Here is a 23,016-nt window from a genome sequence, read left to right as displayed (position 1 = left end):
CATGATGAAAAATATTTTTCCATTTCATCCATAACTATGCCGTGTCTTTTGGAAACAAACTTTAAACATATATTTCCACAATTTTTAACATATTCCTTAATTTTATTTTTACTTTTCAAAATTGAACATATCGTAGTAGACCTGTTTGTATCATACGAACGTCCGATTGAAGCAAAAGATTCAACGCAATCAGAACGTCATGTGAAGTTTATAAATCCTTGATTTCTCTTTGTTCGTATCAACACTGCAGTTTTTCCGTTTCTCACTTAGGGTGAAAAATTTCAAATGAATAAAATTAGCAAAACGCACAACATGACACACCCGCACGCGCTCCTGCGTAAGAATAAACCTATCCTAGCTAGCTCACAAGCAAAGTGACGGGTGCGAGCAGGATGCAAGTGACGCAAGAAATGCACTTGCTTGTGAGCGAGCGAGAAGGGGATATCTTAACCCCACGGCCAGCGCGACGTTTTAAAAAACGATTTTTTTTTGAAATGTGCGAAATAGCGAATTGTGCGAAAGTCGAACGTTCGTAAGTCGAGGTCCGCCTGTAGTGTACATTGTATCGCTTTGGCACGCCTTCTACCTGTACAAACTAGCGAACATTACCATATCAAATCAAATTTATTTATTTTACATATAATGAACATAACAAATTATAAATTCAAAGCGTTCACGACATGACATAAAATAAGTGTTAATAAATTTAAAAATAAAAATACAGAGAATAAGTAATAAAATAAGTAACAAAATAAAAGTGGATGGAAGCACACAGAGTGAACTTTGATAGACCTTATCTTAAAAACTTATAAAACAACGTCCACCTAAATTCACTCTCACGTAAGTGAAATATATCAATATCCGAAGCGATTTCATTAAACATGGTTACTGCCCTCCCAATTGGCATTACTAATTACATTTAAGGGGTTGTCGATATATGACATCAAGCCCTAGGGGGGCAGAGGGTCTGATATAATGTGATTATGTATGTTGAAGGGAATGACGGGACCAACAAAATATTAACTATCTTTTTCATATATTAAAAATGTCATTTTAACACATTGATCGCCAACTAGTTTTACATAAAATAGTTAAAAAATGATTATTTGTTTCTAATGTATTATTTGATAGGTTATGAAAGAATATAATGTTTTTTTTCGTTTTGATGATTTTTTTACGTAAATATTGGTTTTTATGATGTGCTGGTCACATGTGTCCGTCGCGGAGCCAACAAGTTAATTTATTGTATTGCGCCGGGCCGGCCATTTCGCCGGTCACCTGTCCATATGTGTTGACGAGAGCATGGTGCCATTTTGAGGTTGAATTATATTTACATTTAGATAGTATAATAAACAGAAAAGGCACAAATATGGAATAAAAGTTTTCAAACTGGGTAGTATAATACCTGGTTACACATAAACTGGAAATATACGTATACATACATTATAATCATTTTTATAAACTATTTAATTTTTATTTTTATATCAATAAAAACACATTTACAATTTAAAAGGAGAACTTTTTTTTTCATTATGTACATTCTTTACATTAGTGAGTCTATATTTTGTGACTGGGAAGACATATTTTCAGGCCAAGTGGCAGTAATATATAGAAGGGCCATGCCGGTCACCGCGTATCGAAAAATTCACTGCGCGCGTGCCCGCCGACGCTGTAGAACAACTCTAAGGTTGTCTTCTTTGCCGGTCACCGGTGACCCCCATGGCGATCAACGTGTTAAACAAATAGGGTGTTAAAAATGTGACGTAATTTAGATAGGGGAGTCAAACAATACTGAAAATTGTGGTACATTGAGGCATTTGGTTCTTTTTCCGGTTGTAGGGAAGGTTATCTTCAATGCATTTTACCTGCGTCGATGAGGAACCATAGAAAGAAGAACTACCTGTGGTGAGTGCCAGATTCAAAGACTTGATTTTGGTCAAGCACAGCAGGGCTTTTGCGGCCTCCGATCCGAGCGTCAGCCCTTCCAAGCTCAGCCGGATGAGGCCGGGGGAAGCGTACAGGATGCCGGCCAGACAAGAGGGCGACACGGACGCCGCGCTGAGGTCCAGAAACTGTATTCTCCACTTAAACTCCCTGATTTGCACCATTTGTAAGAACGGCGGAGGGATCGCGGGTGACGTGAGCTGTGAACACGGAATGGAAATGTTATATTTGGTGTTTTCATCAGTCCATGGCTGCGTTGGCATAGAGCAGAGTATCTCAAATTTTTCTGCTTACCCTCTTATATTATTTCTTCCATAAGAACAAAAAAATACATTGACAATCAAAGAGTTCGGTCTCTGGATAGACATCACTTTTGACGATCATCGCAAAGGGATCATCCGCAGTGACCTGTGTAAACGCACATTCATCAAGTGATCATCCGGAATCAAAAGTGAATGAAGTTGGACTTGTTCTACTTTTAGATCATTCTGTGTTCACTGCGGATGATTCCAAAAGTCCTGCATCAAATCCCCATGATATTACGTCGCATTACCCATGTATTGGCCATATAGTGCGCTTTGCAGATATTGTTATACTCTCACAAGACCCAAAAGACCTCCAAAGTAGAGTGCAAGAACTCGCGGATGTCAGTCAAACTGTCGGCCTAAAGATAAATGTCTCAAAGACAGTGATGAGGAACTGTTTTTCGGACCCTGCGATTATCTGTATTAATATATAATAAGAGTCGCACAGCGAGGCATGGAGAGGTATATGTTGGGCATCACGCGAAAGGACCGTAAGAGAAACGAATGGGTTAGGAAGCAGACAAGAGTATGCGATGTAATAGACGTTGCCAAACAGCTGAAATGGAGATGGGCAGGGCACATTGCTCGCCGAAAGGACGGCCGCTGGACAAATGCCGTCATCCAGTGGTACCCAAGGGGCACGAAACGGCCACAGGGTCACCCTAAAAGCCGCTGGATTGACGAACTGGTAAAGTTCGGCAGAAATACGTGGCAGCGAAAGACACAGGACCGAGAGAGTTGGAAGAATCTTGGGAAGGCCTTCATCCAGCAGTGGATTGACCCTGGCTGATGATGATGATGACCCATGTATATTAGTATATGGTTTTATCCACCAACGACTCTTTTTCCTATTCGTCTTTCTCTCGATGAAATTTCTGCATTCATATAACAAACAATCACAAATTGGTTGAATTCCAACCTGCAGCGTAATTTCACTTGACGCAATTTTGGATGAATTGTGTATTTCACTTTCAGTGACATGTGTAAACAAAAAATGAACGCCTGCATTCAATTTACTGCAGATAATCATGCGCAGTGACTCATCTAAATGAGCCGTAATACACATTTCGTAGTGAATTTTGAAGAAACGATTGGACGTACGGGTTGTATTAGTAAAAAGTTCATTATTTTTCGTTTTCTATTGGCAGAACTGAAAACAAAATGGGGACCCGCATTCTTGTTTGATGTCTATTACTTTGTTTACATAACCCACATACCAGTGACGATGGGTAGAGTTTTAGTTTGTCAGTGATAAGTTAACAATATGACAGCAACTGTCAATCTTGTTTCAATATTTTTTCCGCCATCACTTTTTTATCATTAAACATTAGTTCGTATTTAATAATCAGTTTACTATGTACCATTTATAGCGCCTTTATCTCCCTTACCCTGTTCAAATTACAGCAAAGTTCGAATTACATAATATATGAATTAAATTCGGCATACCTGTGCATTGGCTAATCGTACAACCACCGGATGCCTAGTCATGAGTGCCGCGAGGGCGCCAGAAGGCAGGACACGACCGCCGAGATCAACACGAGCCCATAATCGGCTATCAGCACCTAATCTGCGCCATCTGTGGAATAACAAATGGACAAAATATACAATATGACAACAAATCCAAATATTTATGAGGTTTGTAAATTTTTCCATCGTGGCACAATTCGTGAGGTTTTGTGGATTGATTTTTGAAATGATTATGTGCCCCGGAATCCAGTTGGTTTGAAAAACAGGTAAGCCAAGTTGAAATTCTCATGAGGCATCCGCAGCACATGGCCGAGCCATGCCAACATCGCCTCTTCACCTTCAGTGTGATGAGCTCGCTCTTTTATCTCCTTTTAAAGATATAACAACCCATACCCAGTACGTATCTGCCGCAAGCATCTATTATCGAAGCTCAGTATATGGTTGCTCTAAGTCTTCGTAAAGTGTCATGTCTTGCTACCGTAAAGTAGCGCTGTCAGAACGCATGGGATAAGCGGCATTTGGTTTTAACCGGGAACAGTCATGAGCCCCAGACACTTCTCATCGAGTTGAATATTGCTCCAGCCATTTCTCTCTTTGCAAAATACTATCTTCCGTAATGTGTACCCCTATGTATTTCAAGCTGTTGACACCCTCGATGTTTTGCCTGTCGCTGATCAGGGGGAAATCTGAATCAGGAGACGGATCTATCACAAGATAGATTACTATGCAGCCTGTAGATTGTTTCTTGAAAACCCACAATTGAGTTGTCACGGTACTCAAAGAGTATTTGGTTGCCTGGAGCCTTCGTAAGATGGTAACATGTAAATTGTACGTATTACATTTCATCGTAGCACAGTTCGCCGTGAGCTTTCTTATCATATAGTATACAGTCATCTCTATAGCACCGAGATGAAAAAATTACGGTTGTTCGTGGAGCATTGCAGACAATAATGTTCCAATTTTATTAGATTGTAACCTAACCTAATAAATAATCCACTATATCGGCTAATTTCAAAATTTGTTTACCGCTGGCTTCCTGTAAACCATGGGTGGCCAAACCGCGGCCCACTGGGTGTCAACTTGTGGCCCGTGGAGCAGTGAGAAAATAAAAATAATATGAAATGCTGCCGCTAGATGTGCTAATTTCGCAAATTGAGATTCGATATTACCTCAAGATTTTAAAAAGCACCATGTACTTTTTGCTGCATTTGCAACGCCATTCTCCGTAGACGTGAATTTATTACCGGGAATTTTACAAATGGATCATTGTGAAATATGTTGCGATGAACAGTTAAAGGAGAAATTCCATCAGGTTGGTTTGGAAGAGTTTTACAAAACATATTTGGATAAGGAGAAATTTCCTGCATTTTACAAACATGTTCTAATGATGACTTCGCTATTTGGAAACACTTACACGTGTGAACAGCTTTTTAGTCGGATGAAGCATATCAAATCCCGAGTGAGAACACTTATCACTGATGTGCATTTGGAAAACTGTTTGTGTGCAAAAACAACCTCACTCGATATCGATATTGGTGCACTTAGTTCTGCCATACAAAATCAAACTTCTCACTAAAATTTACTATTTTTATATTATTTTGTTTATTTTTTATTATTTAAAAAAAAGTCTAATCTAATAAATATGTTTGATTCTTATTTTTGCTGTATTTTATTAATATATATTTCTTTTTTGTTTTGTATAATAAAAAAAATGGGTTGTGCGCCCCGGTAGGAAATCTCATTTTTAGAATCTGGCCCGGCTGCTGAAAAGGTTGGCCACCCATGCTATAAACCGACAAAAACTGTTTTATTTAGACACAAATTTTATCTTAGTACTATACGACCTAAAGAGACTGGACGGTCTTTAATATACGACCATATACATATTTCCGATACAACGGAACTGCATTATGTACAAATTTCCGGACATGTCGTACGATACCTTAAAAAATGCAAGTGCCAAATAGATGTAATTTGTTTTTAACCGTATACAGTCATGAACTCCAGACATTCTGCTTCAAATTGAATGCTGCTCCCGTGATCGCCAAATATGGAGTTGAAATTTATTTATTCAAATACCGGAAAATTAAATAAATGACAATCAAATCAAAATTGAGTCTCACCTTCTACTGACAAGCATGCACCGCACTATCGTCCTCTTGGGCAGCCACTGCAGTATCGACAAGACCATCTCGTCGGACAGTTTCGCAAACAGTCCTCCGTCTACCCCGCCCGTGTTTGAACTATTCTTCGAATGCGAATCGCAATACTTCTCTTTATCGCCGCAAGCTTCACAGGTGGACAATAAAGACGCATTACTCTTAGAAGGGGTTAAATGGCAGTTGTCTTCATTAATCGTCAGATTTCGTCCGGTTTCAAGCAACGGAGACGCCAATACATCATCGGAAACGGTACACGTATAATTATGATCGATATTTGATTCGGTATCTATAACGTTTATCTTAAAATTATCATTAATCAGTTCATTTTCTTCTGAATTCAAATCGGAATTTTTAGAATTGCCAGTAGGTAAAACAACATTTAAATTATCTTTACCAACAAGCGGAGTTGCATTTTTAACTTTTTTTTCACTTTCGACAACAAAATACGACTTTAATGAGCTCTGTTTTTCTACAATACGTTTTTTATTGGAATCTTTTTTTGTCACGGGATTAACATGAATATTAGATTTACTAACGACGTCTTTACTGTCAAAATTGTCTGATACAATACCATCACATACGGTTTCGGAACAATTCGAGTCTTTTTCAGGTTTTGTTACGATATTAAATTCACTATTATTTTCACAACTTTCTTTAGTATTTTCTACACTATTTTGACCGGTATTAACACAGTTTAAGTTAGAATTATCTTGTTTTTTACTGTCGGCAACATTCTCTGTAGTTTGCAGTACCGTATCTTCAGGTTTAAAGTAGAATTTCTCATCATATTCATCCACCGCTACGGTCTGATCGAAATCAATATTGGCCGAATCGAAAATGACCCGATCGACAAGAGTCAATTGAGATTTGTTTGTCGTTTCAGATTCATTCTTTGAATCGTCAGATGATTTTTGATTCATTGACTCGATCTGTTCCAAAGTGATACGGTCTTCGTTTGAAGATGCCGACGGTTTGTTCGCCCCGAATTTGTCTGGAAATTAAAAAGAACACATTTAATTTACACCGACGAGGCGTACATTGGTCTAATTGCTAGTGATGGCCCAATTACAATATATAATTTGGATTTCATCAAAGATGTTAAAATACACATTCTTCTAAATCAGTGTCGAAGGGTGGAGGTAGGGTGTAAAGATCTGACATAAATAGGGCACTAAACTTTGATAGTCATACGTATTTGTCTTCATTGAACTAACACTACAATGTGTATATAAGCGATTTCCAAACTGGGGGGCGCGCCTTCCTGGGGAGCCGGCGACTGTTGTAAAGGAAAGCGCGAAAAGTTTAACACAATAATGTAGCCACAGGTTTGCAGTTGCATAGTTTATAAAACGGCAGCTAGTTATAAACTACATAAAAAAAAAGCCATATCGTCGTTTCCATTGCAAAATTGTATATCTGCAAAATATGCGTTTTTGACATTTTTGTATAATTAAAACCGCAAAAATCACCCTTACACACATGCAAAATAACACAATTTACAAAAATTGCATTATCGATTAAATTATGAAAACCTTTTTTGAATTGATTCAAGTGCCATACATCTTGTAAACTGTTTTTATGCTCCCCTGAAAACTTGAGATTTTGCAGATATTCAATTTTGCAATGGAAACGACGATATAAATGTTAGGTTGTTTGCAAACCTGTATGAAGACTAATTACGATAGGAGACTAATTTTGTTATATCTCATTTCTATACTATTGTGCATGCGCAAGAGGGGGGCTGACAGCGCTCCAGCCTGGGGGTGCGGTATTGTGAATCAACCAGTTAAGTGAGATAAACACACACCAAAAATTCGTTCTATTAGTAAAAAAAAAGTCGCTGTTTCGGTTGCAGAATATTAAAATTCTATAATATATGTGCTGTGTAATTTTGATGTGATTGTGTGGTGTATGTGATAGATGATAATTCACACGTAGAATTTTATTTTATAATTATTTTTGTAGTGTATTCCAGACTAATAAAAATGGCTATATGGGAACAAAAACCTTTGTTCAATTTTGGTTGAATCAAACTGAAGAATAAAATACTGGTCAAGAAAAGCAATGCTAGTAGGTACTGCTACCATTCGTAACATCGTATTTATGCCAAACGGAATTTTCTGCATTAGATGCAATGAAATCCATATATCGAGCCCATTTAGTAGAAAAAAGCACTCTGTGTAAAAATGTATTTAATGAAATAAAAGGGGGGGGAGGCGCAAAGATTGGATTTTTTTAAAAGGGAGGTGTAGTAACGTAAAGTTTGGAAACCACTGGTGTAGATAGTGTTTGTCAATTTTTAAAATTCACTAAAACCCTGCCTAATCTTAGCCATAGTGGATAATAGTTAAAAAATATTCATTTATTTATAAAATATCTAAAATTATTACGATAAACCATCCATAATTTTAGATATTTTATAGATAGAAGAATATTTGGTACAGTTCGGTTATGAGGAATACAGCGGCAAACACATTTTGAAAATAGCCGATATACTGGATTATTTGTTAGGTTAACCTAACCAAACCTAACCTAACCTAAACTAACCCAAACTAACAAATAATCCAGTATATCGGCTATTTTCAAAATGTGTTTTCCGCTGTATTCCTCATAACCGAACTGTACCGAATATTGTTTATCGATTATGGTTTGGTTTAGATAGGTCTTAATAAATTTAAAAAAACTAACCAACACCCATCTGTAATATGTATCCTTAACTCAACAAAAACAAATAATAAGTGTGCACTATTTTTGTTGAATCGCCCATAGCGACCCATAGCCCATACATAAACTATTACGGTTTGGTAAGGCAGGGTTTACTTGAACTTTAAAAACTAACCAGCATCAACTGAAAATTAATTTCTTTGTTTAATAAAAACAAATAAGTATGATTGACAAAGTTTAGTGTGCACTACTTATATCGAATCTTAACAGCCTACCTCCACCCCTCACCGCTGTTCTATATAGATAGAACCTAAAATGAAATTGAACTCTATTTCAAATTATTTATATTCAATATTATATTATAGAATGTTACATTCTCAAATCTAGTGAATTATTTGTGGAATAAAATAGTTTATTAGTATTACTTTATTTTTAAGATGAATAATCACGTAAAACACTACGAAATGCGTATGGACGTTATGTGTATCAATGCACTTCAAATCAGAATACAGGCCGCCATTTTGCTTTCGAAGCTGCCAATAGAAGAATAAAATAATAAAATTGTTATAATATATATCGTCGGTGTTTTCTAAAAAGGGCAAATTGACCAAAATGCTATTTTACAGAAGGAAGATTTTTAACTTTTGACATTTATTTGTTTATTACTTGTGAATGATTATAAATCGTTGGTCCCTATTAAAAAAGTCGGATCTGAAATTTTGTCAATTTCGGATTATTACGTAAAAGTTATTTAAACACTTTAAACATTTATACCACAATCACAGTTTTTTATGTTTGTTTGAAAAATTTCGAGATATTCAAGTTAAAAATAACGGATCTACCTAGAGTGTCCGAATAACAATGTCGGTTCTTACCAACCGACATTGTTGACTGGGCGTGGGTGAGCAAGTTGCGTCGGATCTGACAGTTGCTGCTATGTCCACCGGACAGACGGATGTTTTTATAAACGTTTAGAAAAGCTTCTATAACCCGTATTTTTATTCATTATGGCAAGCAATAGGTCACAAAGGATATTTGATGAAACATCTTTGATTGCTCGTACTGAAAAATAGCATTTTGCAGATCCGACTTTTTTAATAGGGACCGACGAATATTTAACAACTTTATAATAAAGATTAGAAAGAATACTGGCATTATAATAGGCATTATTATTTAATATTTCAAAAGGCCTAATATGTCATATTCGCTTTTTATTCGTAATTCTAAAGGAATATTCGCCCTTACGATTATCGTTTTTAAGTACTTTCCTGTTGAGATACAAATTCGCCGTTTTTACACAACAAAGCTAGTGGGGTACATATTGTGTTTTCATTAAAATCTCGATTTCGCCAAAATGGTTGATTCGTCCTTTTTACAAAACATCGACGAATTAATATATAACCACACATACAATCTTTCGATTTTAAAATCGAACTGCTCTTCTATCAAGAGTCCAAAAAGTGTGAATTTTGATCTATGGATTTATAGATCCACAGATTCCATTAAAATTAGATAGATGTCATGATTTAATCATGTTGCATTACATGTAACAGCGCGATTAATAACTGATTCCTTTACAAGTTAAATAACCGTTTACTATATATACAATCCAACAGCATGCAGCTCCTCCTAGCCAGCAAATTATTGGATATTTGACAAACCTGACCGAATTAAACTGAGGTCACCTAACTCCGCAATGTTGCTTACAGACTAGTCATATATGCTCAAATAGAATGCGTCCGGTTTCACCTTTATTCGGCACGTCATCATCGAATGTGGTATGCCGAGGGATGGAGGTGAACGGCGGGCGATTATGCAGAGCCGGGTGGGCGAGGCAGGTCGGCCTCGGGGACACGGTAGTCAGCGACATGTCCGACTGAAGAGACAGCTGAGAAGATGTCAATATGTCGCTGGTTGACTGTGGAGAAACAAACATATCATATACTGCCTATTCAGTTAATCGCGCCCTTCGTGCATAATTTTTTTTTAATACACCAAGCATGTCCAACACGTCGATGGATTTTGGTCGATTGCATCATAGGCCCCATAGAAACTAAGTCGTGAAATGTAAAAATCGTATACATTCCGTTTAGTCCAGTCAATCTGTACTTTTTGGTTGCAAAAGGTGGGGTAGAAGATTTTTTTTCCCAACTTGTATATTATATGATAATGAGTAATAAAAAAACGAGTTTGCCAATTCAGATGACTTCGGCACAACTTTTGGCAGGCAAAAAACTGCAAAATTTAGGGATTTTTTTTTGGTTTTTCGCTTATATCTCAAAAATGGTCGGTCGTAGCAAAAATATTGTTATATATGTTACGCCGAATGTGCGAAATTGACTATTACATGAAATGGGCAAAATTTTGGCTAATTCATGTAATAGTCAAGCCTGTTGCCTTATTCATGAATTAGATAAATTTTCTGCCGAGTATGTGAATTCGCCAAGGTATGGAATTCTTAAACTGTCAACATGACAGTAGAAAAAGCAAATTTAATATGGATGGTTTTTTAGTTATAATTGGACATAATATAATATTATTATTATTAGGTTAGGTTAAGTTTGTAATTCTGAATTATTCAACTGAATGTCCATTTTGAGGTTAGCTAACAAGTGTCAACAAACTATCACAAACATACAATCGACCATGGCACGATTGATACCCAAGCACGAATCAAATCGCGAAAATACCTTTTAATAAAATTCTTCCGTTATCATATGATAGTTCTAGATTTTTTTTGCGCATAGTAAATGGATATGAACGTCATTGTAGTTATTGATTGGTATATTTTTATATAATCGATGACATTTGACACATTTGGTTAGTTTGATTAGTTGCAAAAAACACCACCGGAGCGTGACCAACTATTTTGACCATAGATAATATACGTACGTACATTTTGACCAATGCATGAGCATTTGACATATTTAGTTTAGTTGCAAAAAACACCACCGTAGCGCTACTATCTAATTTGTCCAATGCATGAACTAGGCAGAAAAATTACTGCCGAATTCACACACTCGCCAGATATTTTGTCTAATTCATGAATAAGGCAACGGGCTTGCATTTTTCATGATTTAGGCAAAATTTTGCCCATTTCATGTAATAGTCAATTTTGCACATTCGGCGTAACATATACAATTTCAAAGCTTATTAAATTTCCTAAAATTTTTATATAATACATTTTTTTTTAACCTCTGACCGTTTACGAGATATTTGCTGTTAAAAACAGTATATATGTATTCGAAAACACGCGTTTTAGTAAAAATCAAACTTTAATCGGAAGAAATACCATTTCAAACTTAACATCTTACAAATAAACAGTTTGGGGTTACAAACTAGACTTTATGGTCAATGGGCCCAATGTTCCAGATGGTGCGTGGTGGTGGGGGGAGGGTAGTGGGAGTGGTAGAAAGGGCCGCATTCCAATACCCCCTCCAGTGCCACGATACGAATCAGTACTAATCCATGATAGGTATTTCTCTATTGTTTTCTATGTTGACTTATCTTGCTCTAAATTAATACTTATCTTTTATATAAAGTAGTTATTCTTATTTTTCGTACAGTTTATTGTCATCATCAGCCGGCTCGCATATCTAAACTCGTCCGACTGCAATAAGTCGATGTGACTTTATTGGCATTCACAAAAGACAATATTATGTAATTAAATGTTCCACCGCATACCGCATGATCGCAACTTTTAGGTTTAAAAAACAGCTAATGACGCCTGTCACAAATTTCAGCCGACATGCAGTGTAGGTATAATCCTGAAATGTCTTACTCCGTCATTCATTTTGGCTTGCCATTTTCTCCATTTTGACAAGTGGGGAATGGGGCAAATAAGGTTGGAAAACACTATTAAATGTTTTGGAAACGCTGGGTACTATAATAAGCTGCCACGGCCTCATATTATTATTAAATATGTATTCACATAATGAGCGCACAATCAATGACATTTTAGACTTTTCAAAAAGTCACCCACAGCGGCATGCAAATGTAAGAGACAGTGAGAATCCAGGAGCGTTGTGAAATAAAAGCACGGGGTATAGTTGGGAAACATCCATTTATTCAGAGATGTTAATGCTTTACTATACGTTACAGAATTATTGCGTCTAAATAGTGTACTTGGCGTCAAATATATCGTCTCTGTTCTGGCAGAACACACTAACTGGAGAATACTAGTTTTGAGTAATTTGACTTTGAAGTTGTTAAAATGTTTGAAATGGTCTATCATGTGACTTTTTTTAAGTAATCGTAAAAAGGATGACTTTAAAATAAAGACTGTTTATTTATTAAGAAGGTTTCCAGACGGTAATGTTTGAAATAAGGAACATTTTGGTATAACTAACTCAATATGTCATTTTTTCGAATTAATGTCCTGCCAGAATAGTGACGATATATAAACTTATCACCGCGACTTGACAAAAACATTTTCCACCGCAGTACAGAATCCATCAAACTTATGTAAAAAATAAATTTTGTCCAAAATAAACAGACACAGAATTTTGGACATTTGGAAATTAGGATGGGTCATTATGATAAAAAGAGCAAGCAAGAAGTCTCAATTTCAGGTACCTTTTGTTTGAAACACGTTACCAATATCACTGTGCAGTGGCCAGTGGGTAATACTGGCACACTGTTGTCTTCGTCTGCTGATACTGTAAATTTTATGATACATTCAATCACTTTTATACATGAAACTCTTCATAACTGGACCAGAGCCGCTTCTGGAGAAATAAGTGATACAATTGCTCTTTTTATGTCTTGTCCATAGATAATTATAAATGAACAAAACATAAAGAAAGGGATCGTGCCCACCGAATGCTGCCTCACGCCGTCTTGCGACTCCATATGCTGCGGTTCTGCTTAAGGTAGCGGAGTCCCATCACTATTGGAACGTCTGGTGAAATAAACCAAAACGTTATAATAATATAACACAAAACATAATATTTAACAAATATGTACCTTTAGTGAGAAGTCCTCCCGGCTGGATGCTGCGTGGTGGTGCTCGGGAGTCCTTAATTTTCGGGTGTTGATGAGAGGAGGGGGCAGAGATGAATTAAAGCTTGCATCATTATCATGTAACGTGTTATATTAAAAATGAAAACATCGACGTTAGGGTGAAAAACCCTTCGCACTGACTCGTTAATTCATTTAAGTGTCAATTACATTGAGCTACTTTACGAGCTGTCTGTTGGCGAATTTAATAGCGGGCGATTCAGCTACTGCGATTATGATGATGACACACAAAACTTTCCATTCACTGAGAAGCCACAAGCCAGCGACTATTTTGACAGAACGTAGTTCGTTTTTTTACCGGGAGGTTACTACTGCGCTCTAGTAGTAGGCCCACACGCCGGCGTGTAGCGTGTAAAGTTGACCGGCTGTCAACTTTTCTCGTTCAAGTGTTTACAATCTGCTTGTTAGCTTGTTCGATGATTACACTGGGCGACTTTACAGGCAGATTGTAAATTCGCCAACAAACAGCTCGTAAAGTAGCCCAATGTAATTGACGCTTTAGACAGGAGACAAATTTTAATAAATATAGTTAATTTTAGTTACACTGTTGAAAGTTTATTACGTAGAAAGGATAATATTAAGTAAAATAAATGCTTCAATGTTTTTACTAAAACGCGTGTTTTCGAATACATTTATATACTGCTTTTAACAGCAAATATCTCATAAACGGTCAGAGATAAAAAAAAATGTATTATATAAAAATTTTAGGAAATTTAATAAGCTTTGAAATTGTATATAACAATATTTTTGCTACGACCGACCATTTTTGAAATATAAGCGAAAAACCAAAAAAAATCCCAAAATTTTGCAGTTTTTTGCCTGCCAAAAGTTGTGCCGAAGTCATCCGAATTGGCAACATCGTTTTTTTATTACTCATCACCATATATACAAGTAGGGGGAAAAAAATCATCTACCCCACCTTTTGCAACCATAACGTATTTTTCGGTCTAATTTGACTGGACTAGTTGTAATATAATGTGACGTGATGATTGGATTATGAAAAGTTTTTGAGAACTCATTGATTGTACTTACCGTCTAACTATTCTCCTACTGTGCAAAAAGCCTATTGCATGACGTTTAAGTTTAAAGTGCAGGTATTCATATCTTCTCTTTCTCTCACTACTGCAGTAGGCCGTGAGTGATGCAATACGAATCAAGTTATATAACGAGGTCGTGCATGACGACTTTCACGTCAGCTTAAGCCGAAGGGAATAAATAGCTAATAATTCCCCTTCAAAATCTCAATGACACGTGATAGAATGACACTGGTTTTGACATTGTATGTATGTGTTGTGTGCATGAAATATACTAAATTACTTTGTATTAGTACCAATACATTCCTACATATACGACAGATGTCGTTGGCGAATTAAACTATTTTTGTAGAATATAAAATAATCAAGTTATTATTTAAATACAATAATATGCAATTAAAACAATATTTTTATTAAGAGGGTAGGCTTTAAATAATCGTTTAGTATGGAGTCTTCGCCACTGCTACGAAGACTCCACCAGACTGATGCAGCAGCTCACAGACAAATATCGAGTGTGAAACACCAGAATAGAGACAATAACAAACATGTTAACGTATTAGAGAGAAGGAGACAGGGAGAAGATAAATGCTGCTTTGGTCTGTTAAGACATTTTAAGTCCCGCTTACTATCTCGCCGAACTAAAAGCACTCTTTACAAGACACTTGTAAAGCCAGTGCTCACCTACGCATCGGAAACCTGGACATTAACTCTGCGAAATGAACGAGCCCTGAACATCTTTGAAAGAAAAATTCTCCGCCGTATATATGGACCGATCAGGGATGGCACCAATTGGAGGAGAAGATATAATGCTGAGCTCTACGGGCTGTACGAAGATTGCAGCGCAGTTCAATCAATCAAGATTGGGAGACTGCGATGGCTAGGTCATGTGCACCGTATGAATGACAATGAACCGGCAAAGAGAGTGATGTCCAGCAATCTAATAGGACGTAGAAGAAGAGGGAGGCCAAAGATTCGCTGGTTAGATGGAGCTGCCAGTGACTGCTGTATTCTGGGGGTACCAAATTGGAAAGCGGCCACACTGGATAGGGACAGATGGAGGGAGCTGTTGGAGGAGGCCAGGACCCACACCGGGTTGTCGCCCCCCTGATGATGATGATGATGATGAGACAGGGAGAAGACAAGACGTATGAGTTAAGCCTTCTACTCACAAGAATATTCAAAAAAGACAAGACTGAAATTAAAATTCCAGCCATTATCTAGCAGCTAGCTAATGTATTTCAATGGCAGCTCGCTGACGGCAAGACTGGAATCTCTTAGTTTCAAAACGTTTGCGACTGAAACCGAAGAGACGTGACATGCTAGTCTCCCAGTCTGTCAGTTTCCAGTCCCCCATAAAACAGTGGGCCAATATCAGTAGATTCAATGAAAAATTATATTTTCTTACCAAAATTGGTAGCACTGAACTGAACTGAACAAGCAAGTGTCAAAAGTTAAAGATGGCCGAACCGATTTTTAATTTAAAATTTGTGACAGTAGTTGAAAAATACCCCTGCCTGTATAATTACAGGCTGCCAGAATATTCCCGTAAAGATATGATAGAAAGACAATGGGTTTATGACAGTTTGAGGTTATGATATTATTATTTCAAGTGGGTTTCAGTAGCGCCGTGTGCGAAGCATCAGTCGTTGGCCAGTTTATGAGTTCCATCAGCAACCGGTTTGTCAGATTTTAGTTTCTCCATGAGCGAAAGGCCGTACTGTCACCTGGTAATGTTTGATAGTTGGTATATAAACTGTTTTGAACTCGTGACCCGTTGTTGTGAAGTGCAACGGTCTAACCTTTGCGAGCCGGAGCAAACAATTAATGTTTTGTTTATTTCATTTTTATAATGGCTTTTTTGACACCGTTTTGTTCATATTTACACAGGTGCATACATACTAACATTGAAGATTACAAATCGCTTTATTGTTGAAATAAAAAATCATATAATCTATATAACTATAGGTAGTACTATCACGCCGGAATTTTACTAGCAATTATGTGTTCGAGGTGTTTCCAAATTCCATTAATATTGGCGACCATTTTTTTGTGATCAAGGCATTATGGCCGGTATTTGACTATCAAAGATATTTGACAAAATATCTGTTATTGAGAACAGCATAGATTCTATGTCAACGTTTCTAATAATATATTCGATTAGGTGTAAAGGCTATGGCACACATAATATCATCATAAACAACCAAACGCTCTTCATATTATAATATGTATGACAGATCACCAAATGGGAACTACAGAATAAAAATGAACCACGAGTTGGAAGAGCTGATTGAACAGCAAACAATTGTAAGATACTGTAAGTCCCAAAGACTACGATGGGCGGGACATGTGGAAAGAATGCCTGAAGTTAGAGCGCCAAGGATCATGACAAAGTGGCTACCCCAACGGAAAAGACCCAGAGGCCGTCCAAGAAGGAGATGGGCTGACGCCGTAGAAGTGGACTGGCTTCATATAGGAAGACCCGGTAACTGGAGAAGTGTGGCGAGCGAGTGGAGAGCGGTTGTGGAGGAGGCCAAATCCCACCCCGGGATGTAGCGCCGTGGAAGAAGAAGAAGATGAGAGATCACCATTGTGTTTGTCTGTAGAATCAGCTAGCTCTCAAATCTAAACTCGCCTCGTCTGCCGCACAGTCATAAACTGGGAACCATAAATTCCTTCTAGGAATGTCGTTTCGATGTTGCATATGAAGACAGCGCACATCTACCTAGCGACAGTCGCTCGTAACCTCTTGAAACGTATTTATATTTGGATGCGGCGACTGGTTTGCCGGTATAGGAATGACCAATTCGTAGGTGTGCGTGTGTTCTGGCGTCTTCGACTCGCAGCCCGAGATGGACGTGATTTGTCGATAGGAGCACTAGATGTTTTTTTTCAATCTAAAAGGTCGCATTCGACCAATATGCGGAGCTTCATTGATGTTTGGTGTATAACGATGATGTCACATCGACGTATTCAACACGTTGCAGATGAGTTTTGATGTGCGAGCCGGCTTAGAAAAATATTTGTACCGAGGATAACACGATTTGGGACGAATAATAATTACAAATGAAATCTAATTTCACAACGCAAATGAAGGCATTAGGCACTGAACTCTCACTTGAGGGCTCCGTGTTTGATTCCCAGTGAGGTCACAATATGATTATGCGATTATCTCAGAGCCTCATTGTTTTTGTGATCTTCTCACTGCTGTTTCACTACACTACTGTCATTGAGCCTTGTGACCTGTTGTAGTGTTAAATAGAATATTACATAATATTTTACACTTTTATAAAATAATAAATGAATTGTACTCACAGTTTCCGCGCTATCTTCACTCTTCTTGGTCTTTTTCCAGCCGTCATCTCCGGTGGAATCATCAGCCAGTCTTCTCTTCCTATCGGCAGAGCGCCAAACTCTACTTACACCATCGAAACTTTGTCCGGAGCAATCCAATTCACCCAAAGATTCATCCGAATCATCAACTTGATCCGATTCATCAGACTTTCGATTAGGATCAGTATTAATACTCATGACGGCACTATTGGAAGGTCCTTCGCCGCCTTGGAGTAAATTTTTATTTAGATTATTAAAACTTTCTGAATTCGAAATTTTTTTGTCGCTATTATGCTTTTTGTTTGTGTTATTTAAATTTTTCGAACAATAAACGGTTTCCTTGTCAAAATAATTTGAAATTCTGTTAATTTTGGCGGCGTCTTTGACGTCATCGTGTTTTGAATCGGTTATCTCTTGTTTATTTGAGGTTATGTCCGATTTTTTCCACAGGCACGGCGAGTTGTTTTTTGCAACCGGAGACGATATCGAATATTGCCTTTTTAAACTGTGAGGCGATCTGAGATTTGGACTGCGGTTTTCCAAATTTTCTTTAGTGTCTGCCGACGCCTGGAAATAAAATTGGAAGATTAATATAAATGTACATATTTATAAATTTTTTTTTTTCGACCATGTCCAATCCTAATAAGATCATATGGGCCTCCACAGAGGTTTGCATCAACAGATTTTGTTTTTACGAGAAATGGATGTCAGCCACTTGGTCAACCTATTAGGTCCATACTCTGACTCAAGCACTAATTGAAAAACAAAATGTGTATTGTCAGACCCTGGGACCCACGACACTATAAGGCAACGCTTAAGCCGTGCGGCCACCAAAGCGACAGATATATGGAATGAAAAAAGACACTGGTTCAATTTCATGAAGTCAATTAGATAGACAACCGTTCGACCTACACACTGCCGTTCCATTTCTATAAATATATTAGACGTGTCCGTCCGTCAGTATCACAATCGAGTTTAGTTTGCATGATTGACAACGGCTCTACCCGCACCTCACCACAATGTTCCATCGCTGCTATCTGACCAATACACCGATATGCTTTTTTGCGGTCCTTTTTTGCTTTCATTCCAGATGGACAACCCAAATCAAAATGCCACAGGTTTAGCTCGGAGAAGTGTTACAATCTTCAGTCGCGAGGTCCAGACGAAAAAGAAGTTTGCTTGTAGCACCAGTAAGATGATGTTTGTTACACAAAAAATGCTCACAAAATACTCACAGACGTTTCCGTTGGACTATCTTCTAATAATGCTACACCCATGTCAGCCATGTTCTGAAAAAACAAAATATGTGTTTTGTAAGAAGACGGCAACAAAAGAGGAAGAAGGTTTGCATATAATTTTATAAGATAAGCATGTGCGATTGTGACACGATTGCAAGGCCAGTGACCAGTGACACGTGTGAATGCTTTTGATATCTGTTTATGTGAATGCGTGACTGTGTAATGCATGTGTGCTCTGTGCCGAGACCTACTGCGGACTGATTTATAAAGAAGCATATTAGGAACGGATCAAAACAAGCATCGAGACGATCAAATTGGTATATCTGAATCGTTTTTCTAATTGCTTTTTAAGGTTCTAGCCAAGAACTTGAAGCTACTGTCGAACAGAGAAATGCTGAAGCCATATTTTCTACAATGAGAAGTATAATTTACTCTAATATAATGCAGAGGAAGATAGAAGAAGATTCTCTCGGGTACGAAACCTCCGTAAGTGGCTCAATGCTCAAGGCGTTGTTGGATCTGGTACGACTGGCCTAACACAGGAAGATGTACTGCAATTTGGTAAGTAACCTTCAGTAGAAGAGACCAAAAGAAGGAAAGGTTTGCTTATAATATAATAAAGTAAACATGTTATGGAACAACCAAAGCAAACACGTTGTTTTGTCGGCCCTCACAGTGCGTCCAGGGTAACAATATATTTACTAATATGTGAATTTCTCATGCTTGGGAGTTTTGCCAATGTAATTGGACTTCACGGCCTGTTGTGGTGTTTAATAAAGCAAATAAAATATTTTAAAAAAACGTCGAGACGATCAAATTGATATCTGAATCTTTGCGTGTAATTGCTATTTGCAGTTGGTGATTGCGGTGGCCGCGCGGCATAAGCGTCGGACTATCATGCCGTGGGTCCCAGGTTCGAATCCTGGGTCTGGCAAGTACACATATTGTTTTTCAATATGTGTGTGGGTCAGGGTATGGACCTAATAGGTTGAGCAAGTGGCTGACATCCATTTCTCGTAAAAAAACAAAATCTGTTAATACAAACCTCTACTCTGTGGAGGCCCATATGATCCTATTAGGATCGGACATGGTCGAAGACAGATTGTACATGACAATTATATTGAATCGCCGAGTCTGTTTGTATCAAAGCTAACTATAGTCAGACGAGGGCACAGTATAGCGAGTTATGATGGTAGTACTAGTTATTATTGAATGCAATGCGGGAATCTGTTAGCAGTAAATGAAGATTTTCGATAGAATATTTCGTTCAAATTGATGACCATTTTATGACAACAAACAGCGGGCATTCAATGCAAGCAACAACTTTACTAGCTTTAAGATGAAAATTTGCAGCTACGTGCCCCAGCCTAAATATAATCGACCTTACGAAGCTATTCTAATACAACCGATCCTCTTTTTGCACAGTTTCGGATCACTTTAAACTCCCAGCACTCCAGCGAGGTTATTCTAACGTAACACTTAACATCAAAAAAGAGCTAAATGTGATAAATATATCGTCTCTGTTCTGGCAGAACACACTAACTGGAGAATACTAGTTTTGAGTAATTTGACTTTGAAGTTGTTAAAATGTTTGAAATAATGGTCTATCATGTGAGTTTATTAAGTAATCGTAAAAAGGATGACTTTAAAATAAAGACTGTTTATTTATTAAGAAGGTTTCCAGACGGTAAAGTTTGAAATAAGGAACATTTTGGTACTAACTAAATATGTCATTTTTTCGAATTAGTGTCTTCTGCCAGAACAGTGACGATATGTACCACTTTATGTATTCAAGCAGTTAATTAACACAATAAGTTAACCGCCTGACTGTCAAAAAGTGGTAGCTTTTAACAGCCCCTCTCTTGGCTGTGTTAAGGTTATACCTCAGTTGAGGCATGGTCTAAAAAGATCGTTGCTAGGCGATGCGCGGATTGCGGGTGCAAATGACGCATGCCGAACGAAATATAATTTGTCATATAAATCCATCATGCGTCCATTTAATGTTCTATTAGTAATAATAATAATAATATATTCATTGACATGTTTTCTTTTTCAAGTAAATGGGTAACGTTTTTAGTCATCTTTTCACAATTTAAGAATTAATACCCCTGTCGCCATCACAAAACAAATTGACATATTCACACCTCGATGTTCGCTCTCCTAATGCCAGCGAGTCCAAAATTTCGTCGCGCCTATAGTTGAAAATTATTTGCCGTTTCATTGAAGTATCGTCTTAACTTTTAGAGTGAGATAGAGTACCTGTAGATGCAAGATGCGGCTGTTTTTAAAAATAATTATGTCATGGCTGCCGCCTTAATTTATAGATCCCAATGAGTTTCAAGCATCTCGAGGTTCGGGTGGAAAAAAAAAAAATGCGCTGGCACGCACATTTCCGAATTTGACCGAATAGACGTATTTCACACGCATGACAACAGACTTAAATTTTAACCATACTACGAATTTACCAATTATTGTAGATAACCGTTGATAGTCGCTGATAACCGCCTTGTGTATGAAATGGCTTTCGTGTTCATTTGGACCAATGAAAATAACGGAAACGTGCTAAGTGTTAACTGTTAAGTATAGCTGCGCTGGTTTATTTACTATTATTAGTATTTCGATACACACCTGAGAGTCTGGTCTGCGTTCTGAGAGGCTCCACCTTTGTTTACTTAAGGAATCGACTCTCAATCGTTTTCTGAAATAAGAAAAATGACCATTACTATCAAACGCAGTGATTAGACATTGGGTGTCGTCAGGTGTGCTAGGTCCAAGTTTCCTACAATGATTCTTTCCACCTTCCTATCTAAAGTGGCCGCTTTCCAATTTAAGATCTCAAGCATGCAGAATGCCATGTATGCCAGTGGAGAATGGTGGAGGTAAGCTGTTACGATTCAACATAAATAATGCACACTACACTTTGTCAGTCATACTGATTTCTTTTCATTAAACTAAGACTACAAATTGCAGATAGTCTAGGTTAGTTTTTAAAATTCAATTAAACCATGCCTAATCCAAGCCATTGTGTAGATAGATAATAGTCAAAAAAGAATAATTTTTATCGATTATGGTTTGGTTAAAAAAACAAACCAACACCATCTATAATATGTATTCTTAACTCAACAAAAACAAATAAGTAGTGACTGACAAAGTGAACACTATTTTAGTCTGATCTCCACAGCCTACCTCTACTATGATGGTTTGGTTTAGGCAGTTTAATTGAATTTTAAAAACTAACCACCACCATTTGCAATCTGTATTCTTAGTTCAATGAAAACAAATAAGTATGACCGACAAAGTTTACTGGGCACTATTTATGTCGGATCTTAACAGCTTACTTCCACCCTTCGTCACTGGTACACAGAATAGGTATCGCAAATAACAGACTTGAACAAATATAGAAAAGTAGTGAAGTCGTGAGTGGAACAAGCTTTGCCTGGTTGAGACTGTGATCTTCTCCATCTCTCTTTACGGCGTTAAGCCCGCAATGGAAAAAGAAATGGATGCCTTTGCGATGTGCTGTTAGAATTAGAGGCACACGCTGCGGATTCTAAATATGGACTGCAAAGACAGTCACTATCTTAATTATGAAAGAAATGCATGTTGATCGACTTCCTAAATCACTCTGCAGTTCTTCGGCCACATAGCCAGAAGGAAAAACAATTATTTGAAAATACTGTTAATTTTTGGATTCCTCTTACATTAAGGATCCATTTATCACATGAATATGTTGGAAGTGATAGCACATATTGGTTAGAACACTACGATTTAAGTCACTTTTGAAGACAGTATCCACACGACCGAAAACGCCCAATGTCAGTTTTGGTTGTTGCAAGCTCGTCAATTATTTGTA

At 37.4% G+C, this 23,016-nt stretch overlaps 1 protein-coding gene across 2 annotated transcripts in view; it reads right to left on the bottom strand.

Annotated features, from left to right (window-relative positions):
* The window catches only part of Skp2 (S-phase kinase-associated protein 2), a 32,394-nt gene that overhangs the window by 8,675 nt on the left and 703 nt on the right, over positions 1-23,016 (bottom strand). The window contains exons 2-8 of one of the 2 annotated variants that reach the window (XM_085940435.1): positions 21,792-21,861; positions 19,161-19,214; positions 17,908-18,492; positions 10,292-10,460; positions 5,840-6,869; positions 3,696-3,825; positions 1,901-2,144 (exon numbers count right to left, since the gene is read on the bottom strand). In XM_085940435.1, the coding sequence (XP_085796561.1) occupies positions 1,901-2,144; positions 3,696-3,825; positions 5,840-6,869; positions 10,292-10,460; positions 17,908-18,492; positions 19,161-19,214; positions 21,792-21,861 (2,282 nt within the window). The remainder of the gene's footprint in view (positions 1-1,900; positions 2,145-3,695; positions 3,826-5,839; positions 6,870-10,291; positions 10,461-17,907; positions 18,493-19,160; positions 19,215-21,791; positions 21,862-23,016) is intronic. The other variant, XM_085940437.1, reaches the window with a different exon arrangement.

The sequence above is a fragment of the Rhyacophila brunnea genome, unplaced genomic scaffold (assembly GCF_057557595.1).
Source record: "Rhyacophila brunnea isolate RB1 unplaced genomic scaffold, BYU_Rbru_1.0 scaffold_13, whole genome shotgun sequence".
Classification (NCBI taxonomy): Eukaryota; Metazoa; Arthropoda; class Insecta; order Trichoptera; family Rhyacophilidae; genus Rhyacophila; species Rhyacophila brunnea.
The sequence above is the reverse complement of the archived record's forward strand: the minus strand, read 5'-3'. Positions and strand labels throughout refer to the sequence as shown.